This window comes from Zasmidium cellare (assembly GCF_010093935.1).
Source record: "Zasmidium cellare ATCC 36951 unplaced genomic scaffold M409scaffold_13, whole genome shotgun sequence".
Lineage (NCBI taxonomy): Eukaryota > Fungi > Ascomycota > Dothideomycetes > Mycosphaerellales > Mycosphaerellaceae > Zasmidium > Zasmidium cellare.
In genome coordinates, this window is record NW_022986957.1 from 372,841 (window position 1) to 389,937 (window position 17,097).

The window sequence follows — 17,097 nt, forward strand, 5'->3', positions numbered from 1 at the left end:
CACCAGGACTGGCGCGGTTTGGAGTGCAGGCATGCTTTGTCTTGTATCAGAATCGCCGGTAGCGCGTGGAGGAATACCCACGAGTATGGGCTAGCAGAGAGTAATGCTGGCGAGAAGACGAAGCGTTGTGTTTCCTTGTCTTTGCTTTTGTCGAAAGTTGAGCGATAACCAATTCCCCCAATCCTTGTCCAGACTCACGATGTACCTGACGTCCCGAGAACATGAACCCTCGTCCCAACTCTCACGTGCGCGTAATAAACGCCCTCTTCGCGGCAGTCCACTGTTCCACTTCCCGCTAGCTCGTTTCGCTTGGACGATGCAACCACACAGCCACCACAGCGAAACGCTATCCTCGAGTCACTGGGTGCCGGGGATCGACTCCCAGGCTCAGCTTCCACGGCGCTGCGAGAGGTCAACTAGCACTGGGTATGCCGTCAGACGACGTCTCTGCATAAGCCCAGCCCAGCCAGCGGTGGGTGGGTATCGGAGAGACAGGAAAGGACAAGAGCGTGGGAGGAACGAGCTTCTCCCGGCAATTTGTATCATCAAGCTGCCAATCGTCTTTTTGCGAGTAAATATAGCGACGATTCCCCAAAACCTTGACCACTACCTCTTTTCTCCTCTCACCATCGCGTTGCGACCTGATCGCACCACCACACCTTCCCGGACCTTTGCCGGCTCCTCGACATCGCCAACTTCGCTTGGGCGCATACTTATCCCCAAACAGCAACGCAGGACCGCAACTCGCAAAGACGCGAGCGCATCGCAAAAGAACGGACGGCGTGGCAAGAGACGTCAATCACAATGGCGGAGCCAAGTACGCCTGACGCTGGACCCGACCATGCACCGCCTTCTCTGCCGCCCGGATGGTGCGTCTAATCCAACTGTCATATACTGCACGCTCGTCCTCTTTACTCCTCCATTTCCCATCGTCGTCGTCGTCCACATCTTGCGCTTGGCACTGACGTAGCTGGTGTCGATTGAAGGATTGCGCAGTGGGACGCCAAGTGAGTCTTGACATCTGATCAGCAGCATGCGAGGGCGGCGCGGGTATCATTGTTGAATGCGAATTGCGACCCCGCTCTGGCTGATGTCCCTTCTTTCTTTGACATTCCACTAACAACTCGCGACAGATCGAGAAAATACTACTACGTGCAAATCAGTACCGGCGAATCGACCTGGGACGTACCGACGATGAGCGCACACGGAGTTCCTACGCCTGGCGGCACGCCTGCCAACCAGAACCCATACTCAGCACCAGGAGAGGAAGGCACGCGAGGTGCAGACGGACAAGAGGGCGATAGGAGCTTGGGAGTAGGTTAATACGAACGCATGAGGATGAACAGTGAGGTTGACATTATTCTGCAGGGCTCCTTGTTGAACTCAGTCCTGAGCGGCAAGCAGTCGAATTCATCTGGTGGTGGCATTGGAGGTTTGGCATCGTCGTTTTTGGGCGGATCTTCCTCTTCGCACGGTGGAAGCTCTCAGCATGGCAGTTCAAGCGGTCTCGGTGGAATGGCTCAGTCATTCCTGGGCGGCTCTTCATCGTCTCATGGCGGCTCAAGTGGACAACATGGGAGCTCTGGTGGTGGACTAGGCGGCATGGCACAGTCGTTCCTCGGCGGATCTTCTTCGTCTCACGGAGGCTCAAGCGGACAACATGGCTCTTCGCAGCAGTCAGGTGGCAGCCACTCAAGCGGTGGATTGGGTTCGCTGGGAGCTATGGCGGGCAGTTTCTTGGGAGGACACAACAAACCTCACGGCAGTGGCCAGAACCCATACGGCTACTCTCGGAACCAGTCGTCGGGCGGCACGTATCAGGGCCAGGCTCCTCCGGCGTCATACCAACCAGCAGGCTCGCATTCGCAAACCCACTCCCAGAGCCATACACCAACTCCTGGATATGGCGGCCAGAGCGGAGGCTACAATCAGCCACCTGGTCAGCAGCAGCAGCACCATCAGCCTGGGCAACCTGGAGCTCCAGCAGGTGGCTATGGGCCTCAGAGCGGAGCGTACCATCCTCAAGGCCAGCAAGGGTACGGGCAGCAGTCACAGTACGGCTCGCAACCTCCAAGCCAGCAGCCCACTCCACACAACCAATACGGCCAGCAGCAGCAACAGGGATCATACAACCAATACCCACCACCTCCACCAGGTGGTCCTCAATATGGTCAACAAGGGGGCAACTACGGTGGTCAAAGCTACGATCAGCACAGCGGGTACGGCGGACAGCAGCAACATCAACAGCATCAACAGCAGCAGCAATATGGTGGACAACAATCGTTCCCACCACCGCCAGCTGGAGGGCCGCCGCATGATCAGTCCAATCAGTACCAACCATACAACCAGGGCTATGGAGGTCAACAAGGTGGATATGGCCACCAGCAAGGCGGCTACAACAGCCAATATCAGTCTCCGCCGCCAAACCCCGGCTGGAGATAGAATCGGCTGTAGGTGATGAGGAAGGGAGGCAGATCCACTACCCACAAAACGGCTTAAGGGACTGGAGCTGTGAGAGACAGGAGTTTTGTGCTTTTGCTGCGTTGGAAGTGGTTATGCATGGCGAGATAGGCACGGGCTACGGGAATGAGACTGTGATTGTGTTTTCTTGGACCATGAGACCTCGTGCTTTCATGACTCGTAAATAGCTCTGCACGTGAAAGAAACACTTGACCCAACGTTCCTTCCTTTGCTGGCGTCATGGTGGCACGTGGACGCGGGCTGGTGGCCAAAAGAATTGGCCACGCGAACCCTTCCCGCAACCAAAGCACAAGCGACAAGGTCACTTTGTAGACGCCGCCTCGCGAACCTCACCAGCAACCGACTGCTCGACTATTTGCGTGCGCCGTCCGCATCTCCATCACGCAAACACCTCCGCGCCGACACCACCACCTTCAACGAGTCAGCGCTTCGACTGTCCGCCACTGCACCTGACACCGACACCCTTCACCGCGAAGAAACGCAAGCAGCGCTATCGCCGCACCCTCTCCAGCAACCATGAACCCCGAGTAGTGAGTCGCCAATGAATGCTTTGCGGCGCGCTGCTCTATGTGCTGATGTCCTTGACCTGCAGAGTCTCGCCCTTTCGTACCGTCTTCCACGATCGCAGGCCCGTCAGCAGCTAGAAGGAGGATACCTGGAGACTGGAGCATTTGCTGGCTTATACCTACCGGACTCGACCTACACCTGGAGAGAAAGACACATACGATACCAAGGATCGAGACACCAAAGACTGCCATTGCCATTTGCCCTGCCGACATGCCACGACGAAGCCTAGCCAGCTGCCATGCCGCCGCTGGAGCCTACACATGATCTGCGCCGTGACGTGAAGAGATCGAGTTTCGTGTATACTGACTCTGCTATCTCAGGTACGACTACCTCTTCAAGCTCCTGCTTATCGGAGACTCTGGCGTCGGAAAGTCTTGCTTGCTCCTTCGGTTCGCCGACGACACCTACACCGAGAGCTACATCTCGACCATCGGTGTCGACTTCGTACGTTCCCCAACGACGCCATCACCCTCGCCCAGTCGCTAACAACCCAACAGAAGATCCGCACCATCGAGCTCGACGGCAAGACGGTCAAGCTCCAGATCGTATGTACACATCCATTTGAAAGAGATAGACTTGGGGCTGACAAGGAGAACAGTGGGACACCGCCGGTCAAGAGCGCTTCCGTACCATCACCTCCTCCTACTACCGCGGTGCCCACGGCATCTGCGTCGTCTACGATGTCACCGACATGGACTCCTTCAACAACGTGAAGCAGTGGCTGCAGGAGATCGACCGCTACGCGACGGAGGGAGTGAACAAGCTCCTCGTGGGCAACAAGAGCGATATGTCGGACAAGAAGGTCGTTGAGTACACAGTCGCCAAGGTACGTTATCACGACAGATGGAATGGGCAAAGTGATGGCATACTGATTGGAAATGCAGGAGTTCGCCGATAGCTTGGGCATCCCATTCCTCGAGACCTCGGCCAAGAACGCAAGCAACGTCGAGCAAGCGTTCTTGACGATGGCCCGCCAGATCAAGGAGCGCATGGGCAACACGACCGTCAACAACAAGCCAACGGTCCAGGTCGGTCAAGGCTCGAACGTGCAGTCGGGCAGTGCCGGTGGCTGCTGTTAAGCGGGAGATGGGTTTGAAGACGTAGAGGATATGTCTGAGCCAAGTCTGCTGCTTATGGGTTTCGTCGGGTTGGATGAAGCGTTTGCGAAGGGACTTGTTGTTTTCCAGGCGTTTGATGCATGATGCTAGAAGCTCCGGGTTTAGAGAGACATTTGTTCTTGTTTCTGGGCGCAAGGCATACCCGTGGATGAATAGCTCTCTTCACCCCCAGAAATTGAAGATGCGCATAATGAATGAGAGACCACCGCCACAAGTACTACATCACGACGGCGGTGTTTTTACAGTCACATCGAGCGCGTGAAAGGCAGCTTCACATAGCCAGCGGTGTTTCATGGGATGGTGAACGTTTGAACTCGTACTACTGACAGCCATGTTTCATCTCCCATATCAATACTTCATCGTTTTGTTGGCAGCCACGCTCGTGAAGTATGTGTTGTTGCCCTTGCACCTCGTATCGAGTTGCGAGCACAGACCAACGGACCCCGACCTCACCTTTCACGCCTCGCGCGAACGCGTTGAGCATCTCCACAACAAAGAACTTCCACATCGCCTGCCATTTCCACTCTCCTGTCGAATACACGCTCTGGTCCATTGCGTTGCGTGATTCTTGCCCCACCCTCACAACTTTAGCGATCAAAATAGGTGAATTGCGACACCAGAGGACAATTCGAGAGTCGCAAAACTGCCATTCGACAAGACCCAGCGAGACATTGACCTGCAGAAGAACCGGGCAGGCTGCAGAATCTTGTCGTCTAGGCGACGTGCAGGTGCAAACGGCGGCTGATCCCGGCGCTCTCGAGACTCCCCATGATCACATGAAATAAATCCTTCAGTATGATCACCAACATCATCGACTTGCATCACGTGCCAGTAGGCCCGTGGTCGCAATAAAATGGACAACCGACACAGGAATTTCGCCGGCAAAGCATTACTTTATCGCACTATCGACAGTCCCAAGTGGCGGGTGTTTTTGCGCCGCAACGTGAGAGACGCCCTTGACAGTCACGAGCGGGATCTGGCGCGAGAGCAGCAGTCTGATGCGACAGTCACGCCGAAGTGTGAGGACAGGGAAGACAGTACACAGCCTGAATGGGAGCCGCCGAGTGATCGCATGATGGAGCCTTTGTTAGAGTATCAGAAACCTACCCTGCGGATCAGTGCGCTGCATTTGAGGCATCCCCAAGAGCCTCCGCGACCTCGCAACAACGATGAACCGTCCTGGTTGCGGCAATCTGACTCCTTCATCCGGCCGTGTCAGGTGCGTGTTTCGACGTGGGATCGGCGAGTCGGCAACACGATCATGTACAACGAGCCTCGCCACGCTCGTATTGTCGGACGCGACAATAGCAACGGTCGGGTGACTTTCGACGTCTTCATCTTAGACCCTTTCAACATACCCATCGAGCAGATTTCCTGCCCGACACCGAGTTTTACCGGCAAAGGACCGTGGGAGCGGAGACTCGAGGAGAGCTGTGTCTTGGAGTGTGACGTCCAATTTCAAGACTCCAAGTCAACAGCTGAATTCCTCAACCTGGTCGAAGGTCGTCCTTTGAACGAGTACCACACAGCAGCAGCAAACGAGGGCATTGTGAAGATCAAGTGGAGCAATCTTCCGCAAGTGCCAAAGGACGGCGAGCTACTTCAAATGAAGCGAGCCAAAGGACACAAATCTCTCGACATGGAATACGGAGCCGAAATCACCATGGGCTGGAACGAGCGCACAGATATGCCTTTTACGAGACACAGCAAAGCAGTTCGCGCCAGGAGAGAAGAGCTGCGCCAGCTGCCGACGCCAGTCTCTGAGGATCTCGAAGCTGGCCGCAACAAGTACACGATCAAGTACTCCTTCCGTGGTAGCGCTTTCGAGGTGCGCACCTTTTTGAGTGAGAATCTCAAGTGCATATTCTGCCTACAGGGAGGTGAGCATACGTCATTTGACAGGCTCTTGCTGCACTACCATAACCATCACGATCATTTCAACTTCGAGGTGGAGCACCGTCCGCAGGCCGTGAAGGCAATCCGCATCACTCACGCAGACGATGAATACCTTGAGCGAGAGTTCGGATGGGTAGCACCTCGACGGGCATTTGACATCAACGGCCATCTCAACGGCACTGATGACTGGACGAGCATGATGTTCGAGAAGAGAGAGGGACCACAAGGGACACCTCGGCAGAGGAAAGAGAAGTTCGCAGCGAGGCCAGCAGCTGGCAAGTCACCATCGACGAACAAGTCGCGTCAGAACAAGGTCCCGGGCCTGAAGCTCGCGAATCCGAAGAGAAAGTTCACCGAGCCAGAACAGGTCGAAGACCTCGTCCCGCAAGTGCGCAAGAAGAACAAGGTCCCACATGTACCTGGCGTCGTCTTCTATCGCACCACATCAAAGCAGATACTCAAGCCTGGCGACGAGATCAGCGACAGCGACGAAGATGTAGACGACACCTGGATGAAGCAGACCCAGCGACACGATCTGAAGAAGATGGGCGAGGACGGCATCTCGCTGGACTTCAACGAGCTGTTTAATAGGCAACTCGACGAAGAGCAGCCAATGTCTGATACGCTAACCAGTGATGCAATCGTGCGGTTCGCGCGGAGATGGGTTGACTTGCTCAAAGATCCGAAGTGGAAGGAGAAGTTCCAGGCGAAGTTGACGCAGCTGGAGACGAGGCGCATCTTGCGGGAAGAGACGGTGAAGTATTGTATGGATCTGGTAGAGGCTGCCCAAAAGAAGGACGCAGCGGAGGAGACGTCCAGGGGAACGTCTGGAACGCCTCAACGACAAGGCGCCAACACGGCGAACACGCCTTCACGAGTGATCACTCCCGCGCCGAAGAACTCCAACTACTCGGGTAAGGTTCGAATGAGGTGGCTCGAAGGTGCACTGCGGTTGACAGATGAACAAGGTGTACCACAAGTATCAGGACCGGCTGACAAGAACCCCACCCCTACAGGCGTACACGACACCACCACTGCGGGAAAGGCAGCCGCTCCGACGATGAGATCTCGGCCTCTGCCCAAGCCTTGCGTTTGCGGAACTAATATTATGGGCAAGATGGGCACGATTGCGTGTGCGAATGTGAAGTGTCCGACGGAGGGGTTTCATATGGCTTGTGTGGGGTTGGAGAATAGGTCTTGGGATTGGAGGTGTGGGGAGTGTTCTTCTTCGTGAAATGGAGTGGCGTTTATGGGCGGGAGGGAGGGACGACTGCTTTTCAGCGTGGTGGGTGTAACTTCTATCATAGCGAGGACGTTTTTGTGTAATGAGGCTGGGAAGGATGACTGAATACCCGACGAGCAGCATTTGAAGCTGGAGCGCGCAGACGCGCTCATGCAAATGCGGTATCGAATGGATCTCAATCAATCAATCATCATCTTCCATCAACTCTGCCAACTCAGCCTCCTCCTCAGCCGTAAGCAAACCCTCCTTCTTCTCCCCCTCATCTCCCGCCTTATTCCCCCTCGCCACCTCCTCCAGATACTTCTCCATCTCCCCCCTCTCCAAACTCCACACCCGCACCGTCCCATCAATACTCACACTCACCACCTCTCTCCTCCCGCCCCGGCTCGCCAACCCCGTAATCTCCTCGAAATGCCCACTGTACGTACACACCAACGCCCCGCTGCTCATCTCCCACACCCTCACCTCCTCATCCCTGCACGCCGTCACGACCAGCCCGAGGTCCTCGAAGGGTAGCACGTCGCGGACGAAATCCGGGTGTTGCAGCGTCGTATCGGCTTCCCAGCCTCGCGAGCGGATCAGGTGTTTAGCAGTCTTATCCGCCGACGCAGTCCAGAGATCCCCATCCCCATCGAAGCGCAGCGCATAAACACTCGTCTCATGCGCGAGGATCGGCTCCTCCCCCTCCAATTCATATGCTTTCTCGAGCGAGATATACCACCTCCGGATCTCGCGGTCCGAGGAGGCGCTGAAGAGCGTGAAGGAGTCGGCGGTGAGGCTCTCCGGGTCGATGGCGAGGTTCTGGAGCGCTTTGGTGTGGCCTTTGAGTTTGTGGAGGGGTTTGGAGGTGGTGAGGTTCCAGAGGATGATGGTGGCGTCGGCGCTGCCGGAGAGGAGGAGGGGGGTGGAGGAGAGGGTCACCGGGAGGAGGCATTTGATGAAGTCGGTGTGGGAGGTGAGGGTTTGGATGGAAGGGGAGGCGGAAGGGCAGATGGCGTAGATGGTTTTGTCCCAGGAGCCGGTGTAGATCGTCTTGTTGTCGGGGCCGATGGCGACGCAGGTTAAGGGCGCGGTTCCTTGGGTGAAGATGCGTTCAAGTTTGCCTGTCTGTCGTTCATCTCATTTCAGCACTGCGTTTTTCATGAAAGTTCTTGAGCGATGCTCTCACCTACATCTAACGCTACACGCTTAACTTCACCTGCTGCTTCGGCGGTGTACACGCCTCCTTGTCGATCGTCGCATACGGCGAGGATTTTGGAGGGCAGTTTGATTGGGTTGCCATGCTTGTTTTTGGACTTGGCGGCTTTTCGTTCGGTCGTGGCGAGGGCTTCGGAGGTTTGGAAGAAGTGGCCGGCGTCGTTGGATCGAGACATGGTTTCTTTTTGTTTTTCCCTCTCTTCTTTTCAGTCTCCTCCTTCTGTGGCTTCCTACTTTGGAAATGTGCTTCGAGTTTGCTTGAGTCGAGATGTTCCTCACGACTTGGATGTTGTTGGCTTGGCCTAATTGATGGGCTCTCGGAGAATCTGATCGCTCTCAATAGACTTGTCGTTTGCCCTCTTTATCCCACAGTTCCACGAAAGACTTGATAACTTCTGGCGAGATATGTGTCGTCGAAGAACTCATACGTGTGCCGATTTGGAACGCTAGCTACAAGCCGGGACTAGCGGGTTACGGGAAGGGCCGTTGGACTAACCTCTTAAGTAGTAGCGTATTGTTCTGCCAAAACATCACCCGGCGAGGTACTTTCACCTCATGGATACTGGGACTATGTGAAGTATTTCACTCGATAATCCGTCAACTGAAATTGCTAGTTCCTTGTAGACCTTCATATAAAGCCTCTGCTTCAACCCGTGTCGAGACCACCTTCGCCCTTGCCTTCAGCCGAATTACCAATCAGACCGTGCATGCTTCTCGAAGTAGCGGTGATCCTCGCGAAAGATGAATACACGGCGGTTGATATTGACCAGGCTGGGCACGATCAGATCTCCGAGACTTTGGGAAAACGCCGTGAGATCATGATCTTGTCATGTTTGGTACAGTATTGCCAGGAGGATTGAGTGACAGGGACTTTGAACCGGGCAGAGTTTGGTGGCCCATTAAATGCTTCATACAAGGATTTGCATGAATTCAGCCGTAAGGTTGCTTTGGAATGGGAAACTCACAATGCCTATGTACAGCGTTTTTGTGGAGACGACAGATCTCCTGCGTGCGGTTTGAAGACAGAAAAGTATGCTCCAAAACGACTCGAAGGAAACGATGATCGAGTGACTTGGGCCAAAGACTGCAGTGAGCTTCGCAGATGCAAGGAGCTTATAGCGAAGATGGGGTGGGTGTGAGTACGCAGAGTGAATGTGAGGAGGGGAAGTAGATGTTAGTAGGTGAAGTGAAGGTGAATCGTATTGGGAAGAACCAACGATCTTGTAAGGTCAGTGTCCCAGTTCGAAAGCATAGCATACAGGCCTGACTTGAAGGCAGACAGCAGCGTCGCTCAAGGACTCGGATGTATCAAATCTGCATTTGCTGCCCGCCTCAGGAGTGCCTGCAATGAGAATCATCAGACACCTGTCATACAGCAGCGGTTGCTTCTTCAACGACGATATCGTGCGCGATGTACTTCGCTGCCGCTGTATCTGTACGTGTTTCGCTTGCGTGTCAATTATAGAGCTGGCAGTGTAGACAATGTGAAGGGAAGTGCTGGTGGTCATGCTTAGGTGTTGTTGTCACTGACATATCGGTAGCGGCGTTCATATTGATATGCAAACGCGGCGCAATGCGACCGTCGGCTCAACATACCATCGCGCATTAAAAGTTGAGCGTCATGGCGCGTGCATGGTGGGGGGACAACAAGAGCAGGCAAAGAGCGACGACGTTGTTCGATCGAATGCGACCGGTGGAAGACACCAAGTCGATATTGCGCAGGCAAACAGCGACAACCTCGTTGGACCGAATGCGACGTGTGAAACGCCAAATTAACTTCAAGCAGGCAGGCGGCGACGACATACCCGGATCGAAAGCGACGGGACAAGAAGCATGACGTCGGCACTCAAGGGCTCAAAGTATTATAATCCCTCCCAAAGCCCCTCCAGTACATATTACCAATCAGTCACCAGATGAAGCGTGGCTGAGTGGTAGTATGGTGGTTAACGGCAACCATCACCACACCGCGCGATTCGAAGCATCCAAATGAAGCGAGTTCGAATCCCCGGCGTAGGTGTAAACCGCCATCTTAGGATGTAAAATAAAAGATAAATCAGTTGAATGAAATTGATTTTCTCTAAGCCTTCCCAGGGGTTTCTCCCCGGTGCTTGTCAAGCGGGAAAGGGAAGTTCTTTTTGCTTTTTTGTTTTGACTTGGGGGTTGGGAGGTTGAGTTGTGGGAGGGCAAAGGGAGTTTCGTTTCATTTTTGATTTTTGCGTGGACTTGGTATCGATCGTGCAATTACCTGCACCTGAAGGACTTTGTCTAGGTATTCATTCCATCCAATATCGATCGAGTCCATTCTTCTTTCGCTCGTTTGCCTTCCACGTATCCCAGCCCTGCCAGCGCCTCCTTCTTATTGACGTCGAGACTCATGACCAGGTTGAGCGCGGGCGAGTGCTCGTAGAAGAGCATCGTATCTCTTGGACGACTTCATTTTCCCAAACGAGGAATTTGCCCTTATCATCCTCGACTTGGCTTGCCACGTCCAAGACAGCGGCTTTCCTCCGTGGGAGGCCTGAAATGCTGACAGTACATTGTTCACGTTGTATGACCATGCTGCATAGCCGAAGCGCACCACGGGCTGAAATAGTGTACTTCTCTCACAAGAAAGGATAAGGCGTCCACCTCTTTGGGCGTGGTATAGCCGGCACGGCAACACGAGTCCGGCCCGGCCGCGGCGATGCTTCAGCACATGTGAATTCGATTCTTCAGCACCGGTAGAGTTCCGCATTGAGACAATACATATAAAACAGAGCCATCAAGGTGCTTCAAATCAAATCAGGCTAACATCTGACAATATCGCAGAGACTCAACAATGGTAAACTCCACTTCCCCGTTCCAGCAACCCAATCTCGCGAGGTTCAACATCGATTTTCCAGATGATGACTTCCTGGTCGCCGCATTGGAGTACACGAAACAACATACGTCTGCGCCGACCGTCAACCACTGCCTTCGAAGTGCTGCCTTCGCTCTCCTGGCGGCCAGTAAAGTCCCGCCCTTCGCAAGCGCAGACAAGAAGCTCGTGGTCCTGGCTTGTTTGATGCATGATCTGGGGTGGCAAGGACGTGGCGTCACCAACACCTTGATTTCCAAGGAGAAGCGTTTCGAAGTCGACGGCGCGGATCTAGGCAGGACTTGGATGCGAGACAACATTGTGGCTGGATCCGGTGTGAGTTGGGGACAGAGGGAGGAGCAACTCCTTTGGGACGCCATTGCTCTTCACACGACACCATCGATTGGTAAATACAAGGAAGCCGAGGTCGCAGTGGTCGGGCTGGGCATTGCTGCCGACTTCCTGGGGCACAAGATGCCCGGCGGGTTGTTCACCTTTGAGCAGCAGAAGGCGATCGTGGATGCTTTCCCAAGACTCGGGTTCGCGGATGAACTCAAGCACGTTATGTGTGGCCTATGCAGGGACAAGCCTGAGACGACGTACGATAACTTCGTGTCGGAGTTTGGGAGGACCTATGGTATCGACGGGAAGGGTGGTGGCAAGGAGGAGTATCAGAAAGCTCTCGAGTCGCACTCGTTCCTGAATGGGTTGTTCCAGACTCTGAAGTTCAATGAGGAAGAGGAGGCGAAGAGCGCGTAGAGTTCGACTTGAATTCGATTGAAGAGATATCGTTTTCGTTAGCACTTGGGCTTTCCCTTTGGGCAATTAGACTTGCAAATATAGCTACCGGTGCTCTTTTTCACACCTTTCATGCCTTAAGCTCCACTTCCGCAACCTTCTGAACCCACTCAACCATCTTATCAGGCACACTCAAGAACGGGCTATGGCCGCTCTTCACTTGAGTGACATGTACCGTCCCGCCCTCCGCTCGGGCAGCCTTGGTCATGGCTTCCTGTTGCGCGAACGGCATCCCTTGGTCTTCGGTGCAGGCTAAATACGACATCGGTACATGCCGCCACGCTTCATAGAACACTAGCGGTCCTCTTGGAACTGCCATCGGTTGTATTCGAGCAGTCCAGTAGGCAGCATCCTCGGCCGGCAAGTCGTTGTAGAACAACTTGGTAGGGTCATCGGGTAGAAACGTTGGCTCGGTTTCCTGATTACCTTGTGAGCCTCCATGCTTACGAGAAGTAGTTGCCAATCTCTTGTTCGTGACAGGACATCAATGCTACACTTACGCTGAAGATCCACCAGCTTCCGTCCAACGGCGGCACATCTTTGAACGCCCCCTTCTCAACAATCGGAGGGATCATGGCCGCAATCAATCCAAGACCCAGGACCTTCCCCTTATGATTCTTTGCGTCGTCACCAACCAACCCTTCCAAGGCTCCATTTGCTTTGAGCCCACCGTTACTGTGTCCAAAGACGATGACGTCCTCGCCGTTCGAGAGGCTGTCTGCAACAAGGTCGTGAACTATTTGGATATCGTCATCGGCTGTCTTGATGGCGGCTTGCTTGCCAATGGAAGGCAGGTCGGGAACGTGGCATTTGTAGCCAGCGATTTCGAGGGGTGTTCGAACCAGGTCCAAGCATGATGGATCATGCCATCCTCCGTGGACGAAGACCAGCGTAGGCTTTGACATTGCAGCTTATTATTTATGTTGCCAAATGAGGTCCGGTGAGGCGAGAAGTGGCGTTGGTATTATCCTTAGCAGGCTCACTTCGTCAGCAAAGTGGTCATCCAAGGTTGTTCTGTCGTTCCGCGATGAGACAATGTTCACGAGAGGAGGAATCAGCGATACTGCCGTGCAATAACACCTCGACGTCTCCTTACAAGTGGTTGTTCTTCAGGATCTGCCCTATCTGGCGAATCCTTCGAACTTCTTAGCAACACCGCATCGCGCAGAAGTCTAGCGATCAAGACAGCGGAGGCTCAGCTTGGTCCTGATTTCAGCTTTCGGTGCGAGCATCGCAATGACTCGGAATCGTGGCATGCTCTATGATAGCCGTATTACATCGGAGTAGACAGTCTCTGCCTCATGTACCCGCAGCGCATTGTGTGCTTTGTAAGATGATTTGGAGAAATCTGAGGCTGAAGGTTGTGAGAACTGACGAGGTGACGTTGGGCGATGAAAGCGAATACGAGATGCAAGCATTCGCGTATTCTTTAACGCGTCCCCTTGCCCCCATCAACTACACCATCAACTTATCACAACTGCTAGCAGGCCCAATATCGCTTCATCTCATTCATATTAGCGCCTCGGTCGCCGATTCTCATGATATCACTCCCCAACGATGCATTGGTTCCAAACGAAAGAGCTGGATTTCAAGAGCTGGTATGGCTACATATGGCTCTGCCATTGAGAATAGAAAGAGACGGACATTGATCACCAATTCTTTTCTATTTGCCGCCAGTATAAGACGGAGTCTAGCAACACGATATACCCCTAATTCAAGAACTTGACAGTCTCCTTGAGAGGAAGCTTGTCAGGTCGGTTGGGGTGGTCCTGCGCCTTACCGCCAAAGACCAAGTACGCCTTCGCATTCCACTCCGATGGCAGATCGAACTGCTTCTTGACCGCATCGTCCACGCCTGGAATGGCATACTGATGCTGTAAGCTGGCGCCAAAGCCCTCGAGCTCGAGTGCAGTCCAGAGCGTGATCTGATGCATGGCAGAAGTGTGCTCTGAGAACTGTGGGAAGGCATCGGCGAAATCGGCGAACTTCTCTTGCATGACCTTCACGGATGCTTGGTTTTCGTAGAAGGCGATCTACAAAGACAGTCAGCGGGCAGAAACAGCATTTACATGGGGTGTATGCGTACGGTGCCGTAGCCGTTTCGGAATCCCTGAAGGCGGCCCTCGTTGCGCTTCCAGTCCTCCTCGCCCTTGTACTTCAAGATGATGGCCTTGGTGGCCTCGCTCACGGCGTCCCAGAACTTCTTGTGCTGCTCGCCGAGAACGACAAGGACTCGAGTGCTTTGGCTGTTGAACGAGGACGGGGTAGTGAGGATCGTCTCATTGACGAGTTCCTCGATCCGCGAGTCTGGGATTGGCGACTTGTCGTTGATTCCGTACACCGTACGGCGATACTTGACCGCGTCGAGGTAGGTCGAGGAAGAAACTGGTGCGGCAGACATCTTGCGTAGGGAAATTGGTGGTTTACGGTGAGTGGTGTGTTGTTCGAAGGTCAGTCTGTATGGAGAAGAAACGGTCCAGGTTCGTTCTCAGAATTAATAGCTATTCGCATTGGGCGTGCTCACTAACAAAGGGTTGCGCGAGAGCCGAGCCGACAGTCGGCGAAGTCCAAAGTCTTCGGCGAAATCGTGCTCCCATAATCAGTTCGGCGAAATTCCACACTTGCATGTGGGGGACCAAAAACAGCAGTAGCCGCATTCATGCATTTAATCGTCTTGTCCGGTATGTGGTATCTCTTGCGCTACTAATGAAAAGATGGTAGTACTAATTCGCGCGGCCCTTCTTTGGTCCGATGCTCGCAACAGGCGGCAGTACGAACATCGCTACCGAACTGCAAGATTGATCAGTCAGAGCCCTAAGAGGCGACAAGGAGCCCATCCTTTTGGTCAGAATGAGTGCGATGCCTCAGCGATGGTGCGTCGTGGCTGGGCCATCACACGAGCAATCGGCCATTTGGAGCAGCAATTAGGCGTTCCTGCTTGCATCGCACGCAATCCGGGTTCAAAGCCACCCTCCACAACAAGGATTCTCCAGTGGCCTAAACCTTCGCTCTCGTAGGGACTGTAGAAGTAGTAGGACTTGTAGGAGTTCGTAGGACTTACAGGACTTGTAGGACTTGCAGGAGTTCGTAGTTGTAGGCTTCTAAAATCTTAACGTTGACGCTCCCTCAGACCGCCATCCGGGCCCGAATTATGCGCTGCTGAGATGGTATGGACAGCTTCGTCGCGCTGGATCACTCTTTGTAAGGTTGAAGGCAAAAGATGCAAGTATATCTTCTCGCCGTCTCGGATACCTTATTTGTCGTCACAGGGCTTCCTGCTCCAACAGTCCCAACTGTCGAAGACGGAAAATGGTTGCTGGCTCGATGGCACTTGACCGATACCATTCTGGACATCTCCGTCCAAGAATTTTGGTGACCGTATTCAACGGTAGGTCTTCAAACAGGAGCATGGCAACCACCAACATTCGTTGTTTCGAGATTGACGAAATGTGTCTTACATACTCTTTTATCTTGGACGTTTTGGGGTGAAACGATCCTCTCGGCCGAGAGTGCTCGGAGGCGCCCTCCGAGAGTCGACCCTTCCGTTGTCGTGAAAAGTCCAACTTTGCATCATCGACCACCATGGTTTTTGGCTCTCTTCGCTGGTTCAGCCAAGTAGAGAGTACAACAGACGAGCAATGACGAATCCCAGAGGAACTCGTTCCGGAACGCTCTTCCGACAAGGCTTCTGCTCAGCCCAACATCTTGAAGGGCTCCAATGACGCCAGCAAGCACTGGACAGAACTCAGACTTCAGCTCCGGTGCCACAGAGTGGTAAACCGAGCCAGTAGATTCTCTTTCCTGCGATACTAGTCTGAGCATTTCGTGACCTAACTTGGTCCGAGGATTTAAGACTCAGGCAAGTCCGAAGGTTTGAAGATGCCATTGACAGCTGGGGCGGATTTTGGCTATATAGAAATCCGGATGGCTCAGGTCAAGGAGACCGCGGACGCCAGGTATAAATACACCAGGTGTCTGCCAGTTGGAATTGAAGTACACAGCAGCAACAACATCTCCAGACGAACAATCTTCTAGACCAACCACCATGTCTTCCTCCATGCGAACGATTCTCATCATTGGTTAGCATCCAACAAAACCCTCTCCTCTCATTACAACCTTCGCTAACAACGCCTAGGCGGCACCTCAGGCATCGGCGAGGCGTTCGCCAAACGATGGCACTCCGCAGGCAAGAAACTCGTCCTCACCGGCCGGCGCGAAGCACGCCTCAAAGAACTCGAGGCTGAACTCCCCGGAACGAGGACCTACGCCTTCGACATCACCGATCTGAAAGCCGTCCCAGGCCACGTCAAAGCACTCTTCGAGAAAAACCCAGACATCGACACCGTGTGGATCAACAGCGGCAAGGGCAACCTGTACTCCATCAAGGACCCGTCGTCGTTCCCTGACGAAGCGGTCATCGATGAGATCAACACCAACATCACCGGACCTATGATCATCGCCCGCCACACAATTCCCAAATTGTTGGCGAAGAGCACGCCGACGAACTTCTTGATCACTAGCTCAGGCCTTGGGTACGCTCCTAATGGGACCTTTCCCACGTACCCGCCCGGCAAGGCCTTCATTCACCACTACATGGCGGGAATCCGCGGTGCGTTGAAGGACACAAATGTCAATGTCATCGAGATCGTCCCGCCTATGGTCCGGACGGACTTCCACCAGCAGTACAGCGAAGTCTCGAAGGGTATTCCATGCATGAGCCTCGAGGATTTCGTCAATGATACGTTCAAGCAGCTGGATGGCAACAAGGCGGAGGATTTGAAGGAGGTGGCCGCTGGGTCGGCGCAGGAACGTGTGGATTTCTGGAGAGCGGGGCCGGGGAAGTATATGGAGAAGATGAAGATCCCGGGTTGAGCTCTTGTAGTCGTAGGCCTTCGACTCTCCGGCCATACAAGCAGACATACGATTATTGGCGGCGGCTGCTGCGGAAAAGTCCGGGATCG

General features: G+C 53.9%; 8 protein-coding genes across 8 annotated transcripts; 5 read left to right on the forward strand and 3 right to left on the reverse strand.

Annotated features, from left to right (window-relative positions):
• Positions 1-804: 804 nt before the first annotated feature.
• On the forward strand, positions 805-2,442 carry M409DRAFT_65647 (uncharacterized protein; the record flags this gene model as incomplete). The annotated part of the gene is made up of 4 exons (XM_033816606.1): positions 805-869; positions 987-1,007; positions 1,134-1,314; positions 1,405-2,442. The coding sequence occupies 4 exons, from the start codon at positions 805-807 to the stop codon at positions 2,440-2,442; spliced, it is 1,305 nt and encodes a 434-aa protein (XP_033669025.1).
• Positions 2,443-3,286: 844 nt separating this feature from the next.
• Positions 3,287-4,127, forward strand: M409DRAFT_65648 (uncharacterized protein; the record flags this gene model as incomplete). Its single annotated transcript, XM_033816607.1, has 5 exons — positions 3,287-3,294; positions 3,369-3,492; positions 3,546-3,593; positions 3,647-3,874; positions 3,933-4,127. 5 exons carry the CDS (start codon positions 3,287-3,289, stop codon positions 4,125-4,127), a joined length of 603 nt encoding a protein of 200 aa, XP_033669026.1.
• An 892-nt stretch (positions 4,128-5,019) lies between these two features.
• Positions 5,020-7,296, forward strand: M409DRAFT_53450 (uncharacterized protein; the record flags this gene model as incomplete). Its single annotated transcript, XM_033812375.1, has 1 exon — positions 5,020-7,296. One exon carries the CDS (start codon positions 5,020-5,022, stop codon positions 7,294-7,296), a length of 2,277 nt encoding a protein of 758 aa, XP_033669027.1.
• Positions 7,297-7,488: 192 nt separating this feature from the next.
• M409DRAFT_65649 (uncharacterized protein) lies at positions 7,489-8,678 on the reverse strand (the record flags this gene model as incomplete). Its single annotated transcript, XM_033816608.1, has 2 exons — positions 7,489-8,412; positions 8,478-8,678. 2 exons carry the CDS (start codon positions 8,676-8,678, stop codon positions 7,489-7,491), a joined length of 1,125 nt encoding a protein of 374 aa, XP_033669028.1.
• Positions 8,679-11,320: 2,642 nt separating this feature from the next.
• Positions 11,321-12,097, forward strand: M409DRAFT_21585 (uncharacterized protein; the record flags this gene model as incomplete). The annotated part of the gene is made up of 1 exon (XM_033805924.1): positions 11,321-12,097. The coding sequence occupies one exon, from the start codon at positions 11,321-11,323 to the stop codon at positions 12,095-12,097; it is 777 nt and encodes a 258-aa protein (XP_033669029.1).
• A 109-nt stretch (positions 12,098-12,206) lies between these two features.
• M409DRAFT_65650 (uncharacterized protein) lies at positions 12,207-13,041 on the reverse strand (the record flags this gene model as incomplete). Its single annotated transcript, XM_033816609.1, has 3 exons — positions 12,207-12,554; positions 12,584-12,626; positions 12,683-13,041. 3 exons carry the CDS (start codon positions 13,039-13,041, stop codon positions 12,207-12,209), a joined length of 750 nt encoding a protein of 249 aa, XP_033669030.1.
• Positions 13,042-13,845: 804 nt separating this feature from the next.
• On the reverse strand, positions 13,846-14,537 carry M409DRAFT_21587 (uncharacterized protein; the record flags this gene model as incomplete). The annotated part of the gene is made up of 2 exons (XM_033805925.1): positions 13,846-14,169; positions 14,223-14,537. The coding sequence occupies 2 exons, from the start codon at positions 14,535-14,537 to the stop codon at positions 13,846-13,848; spliced, it is 639 nt and encodes a 212-aa protein (XP_033669031.1).
• A 1,644-nt stretch (positions 14,538-16,181) lies between these two features.
• Positions 16,182-17,008, forward strand: M409DRAFT_53455 (uncharacterized protein; the record flags this gene model as incomplete). Its single annotated transcript, XM_033812376.1, has 2 exons — positions 16,182-16,215; positions 16,272-17,008. The coding sequence occupies 2 exons, from the start codon at positions 16,182-16,184 to the stop codon at positions 17,006-17,008; spliced, it is 771 nt and encodes a 256-aa protein (XP_033669032.1).
• Positions 17,009-17,097: the final 89 nt, after the last annotated feature.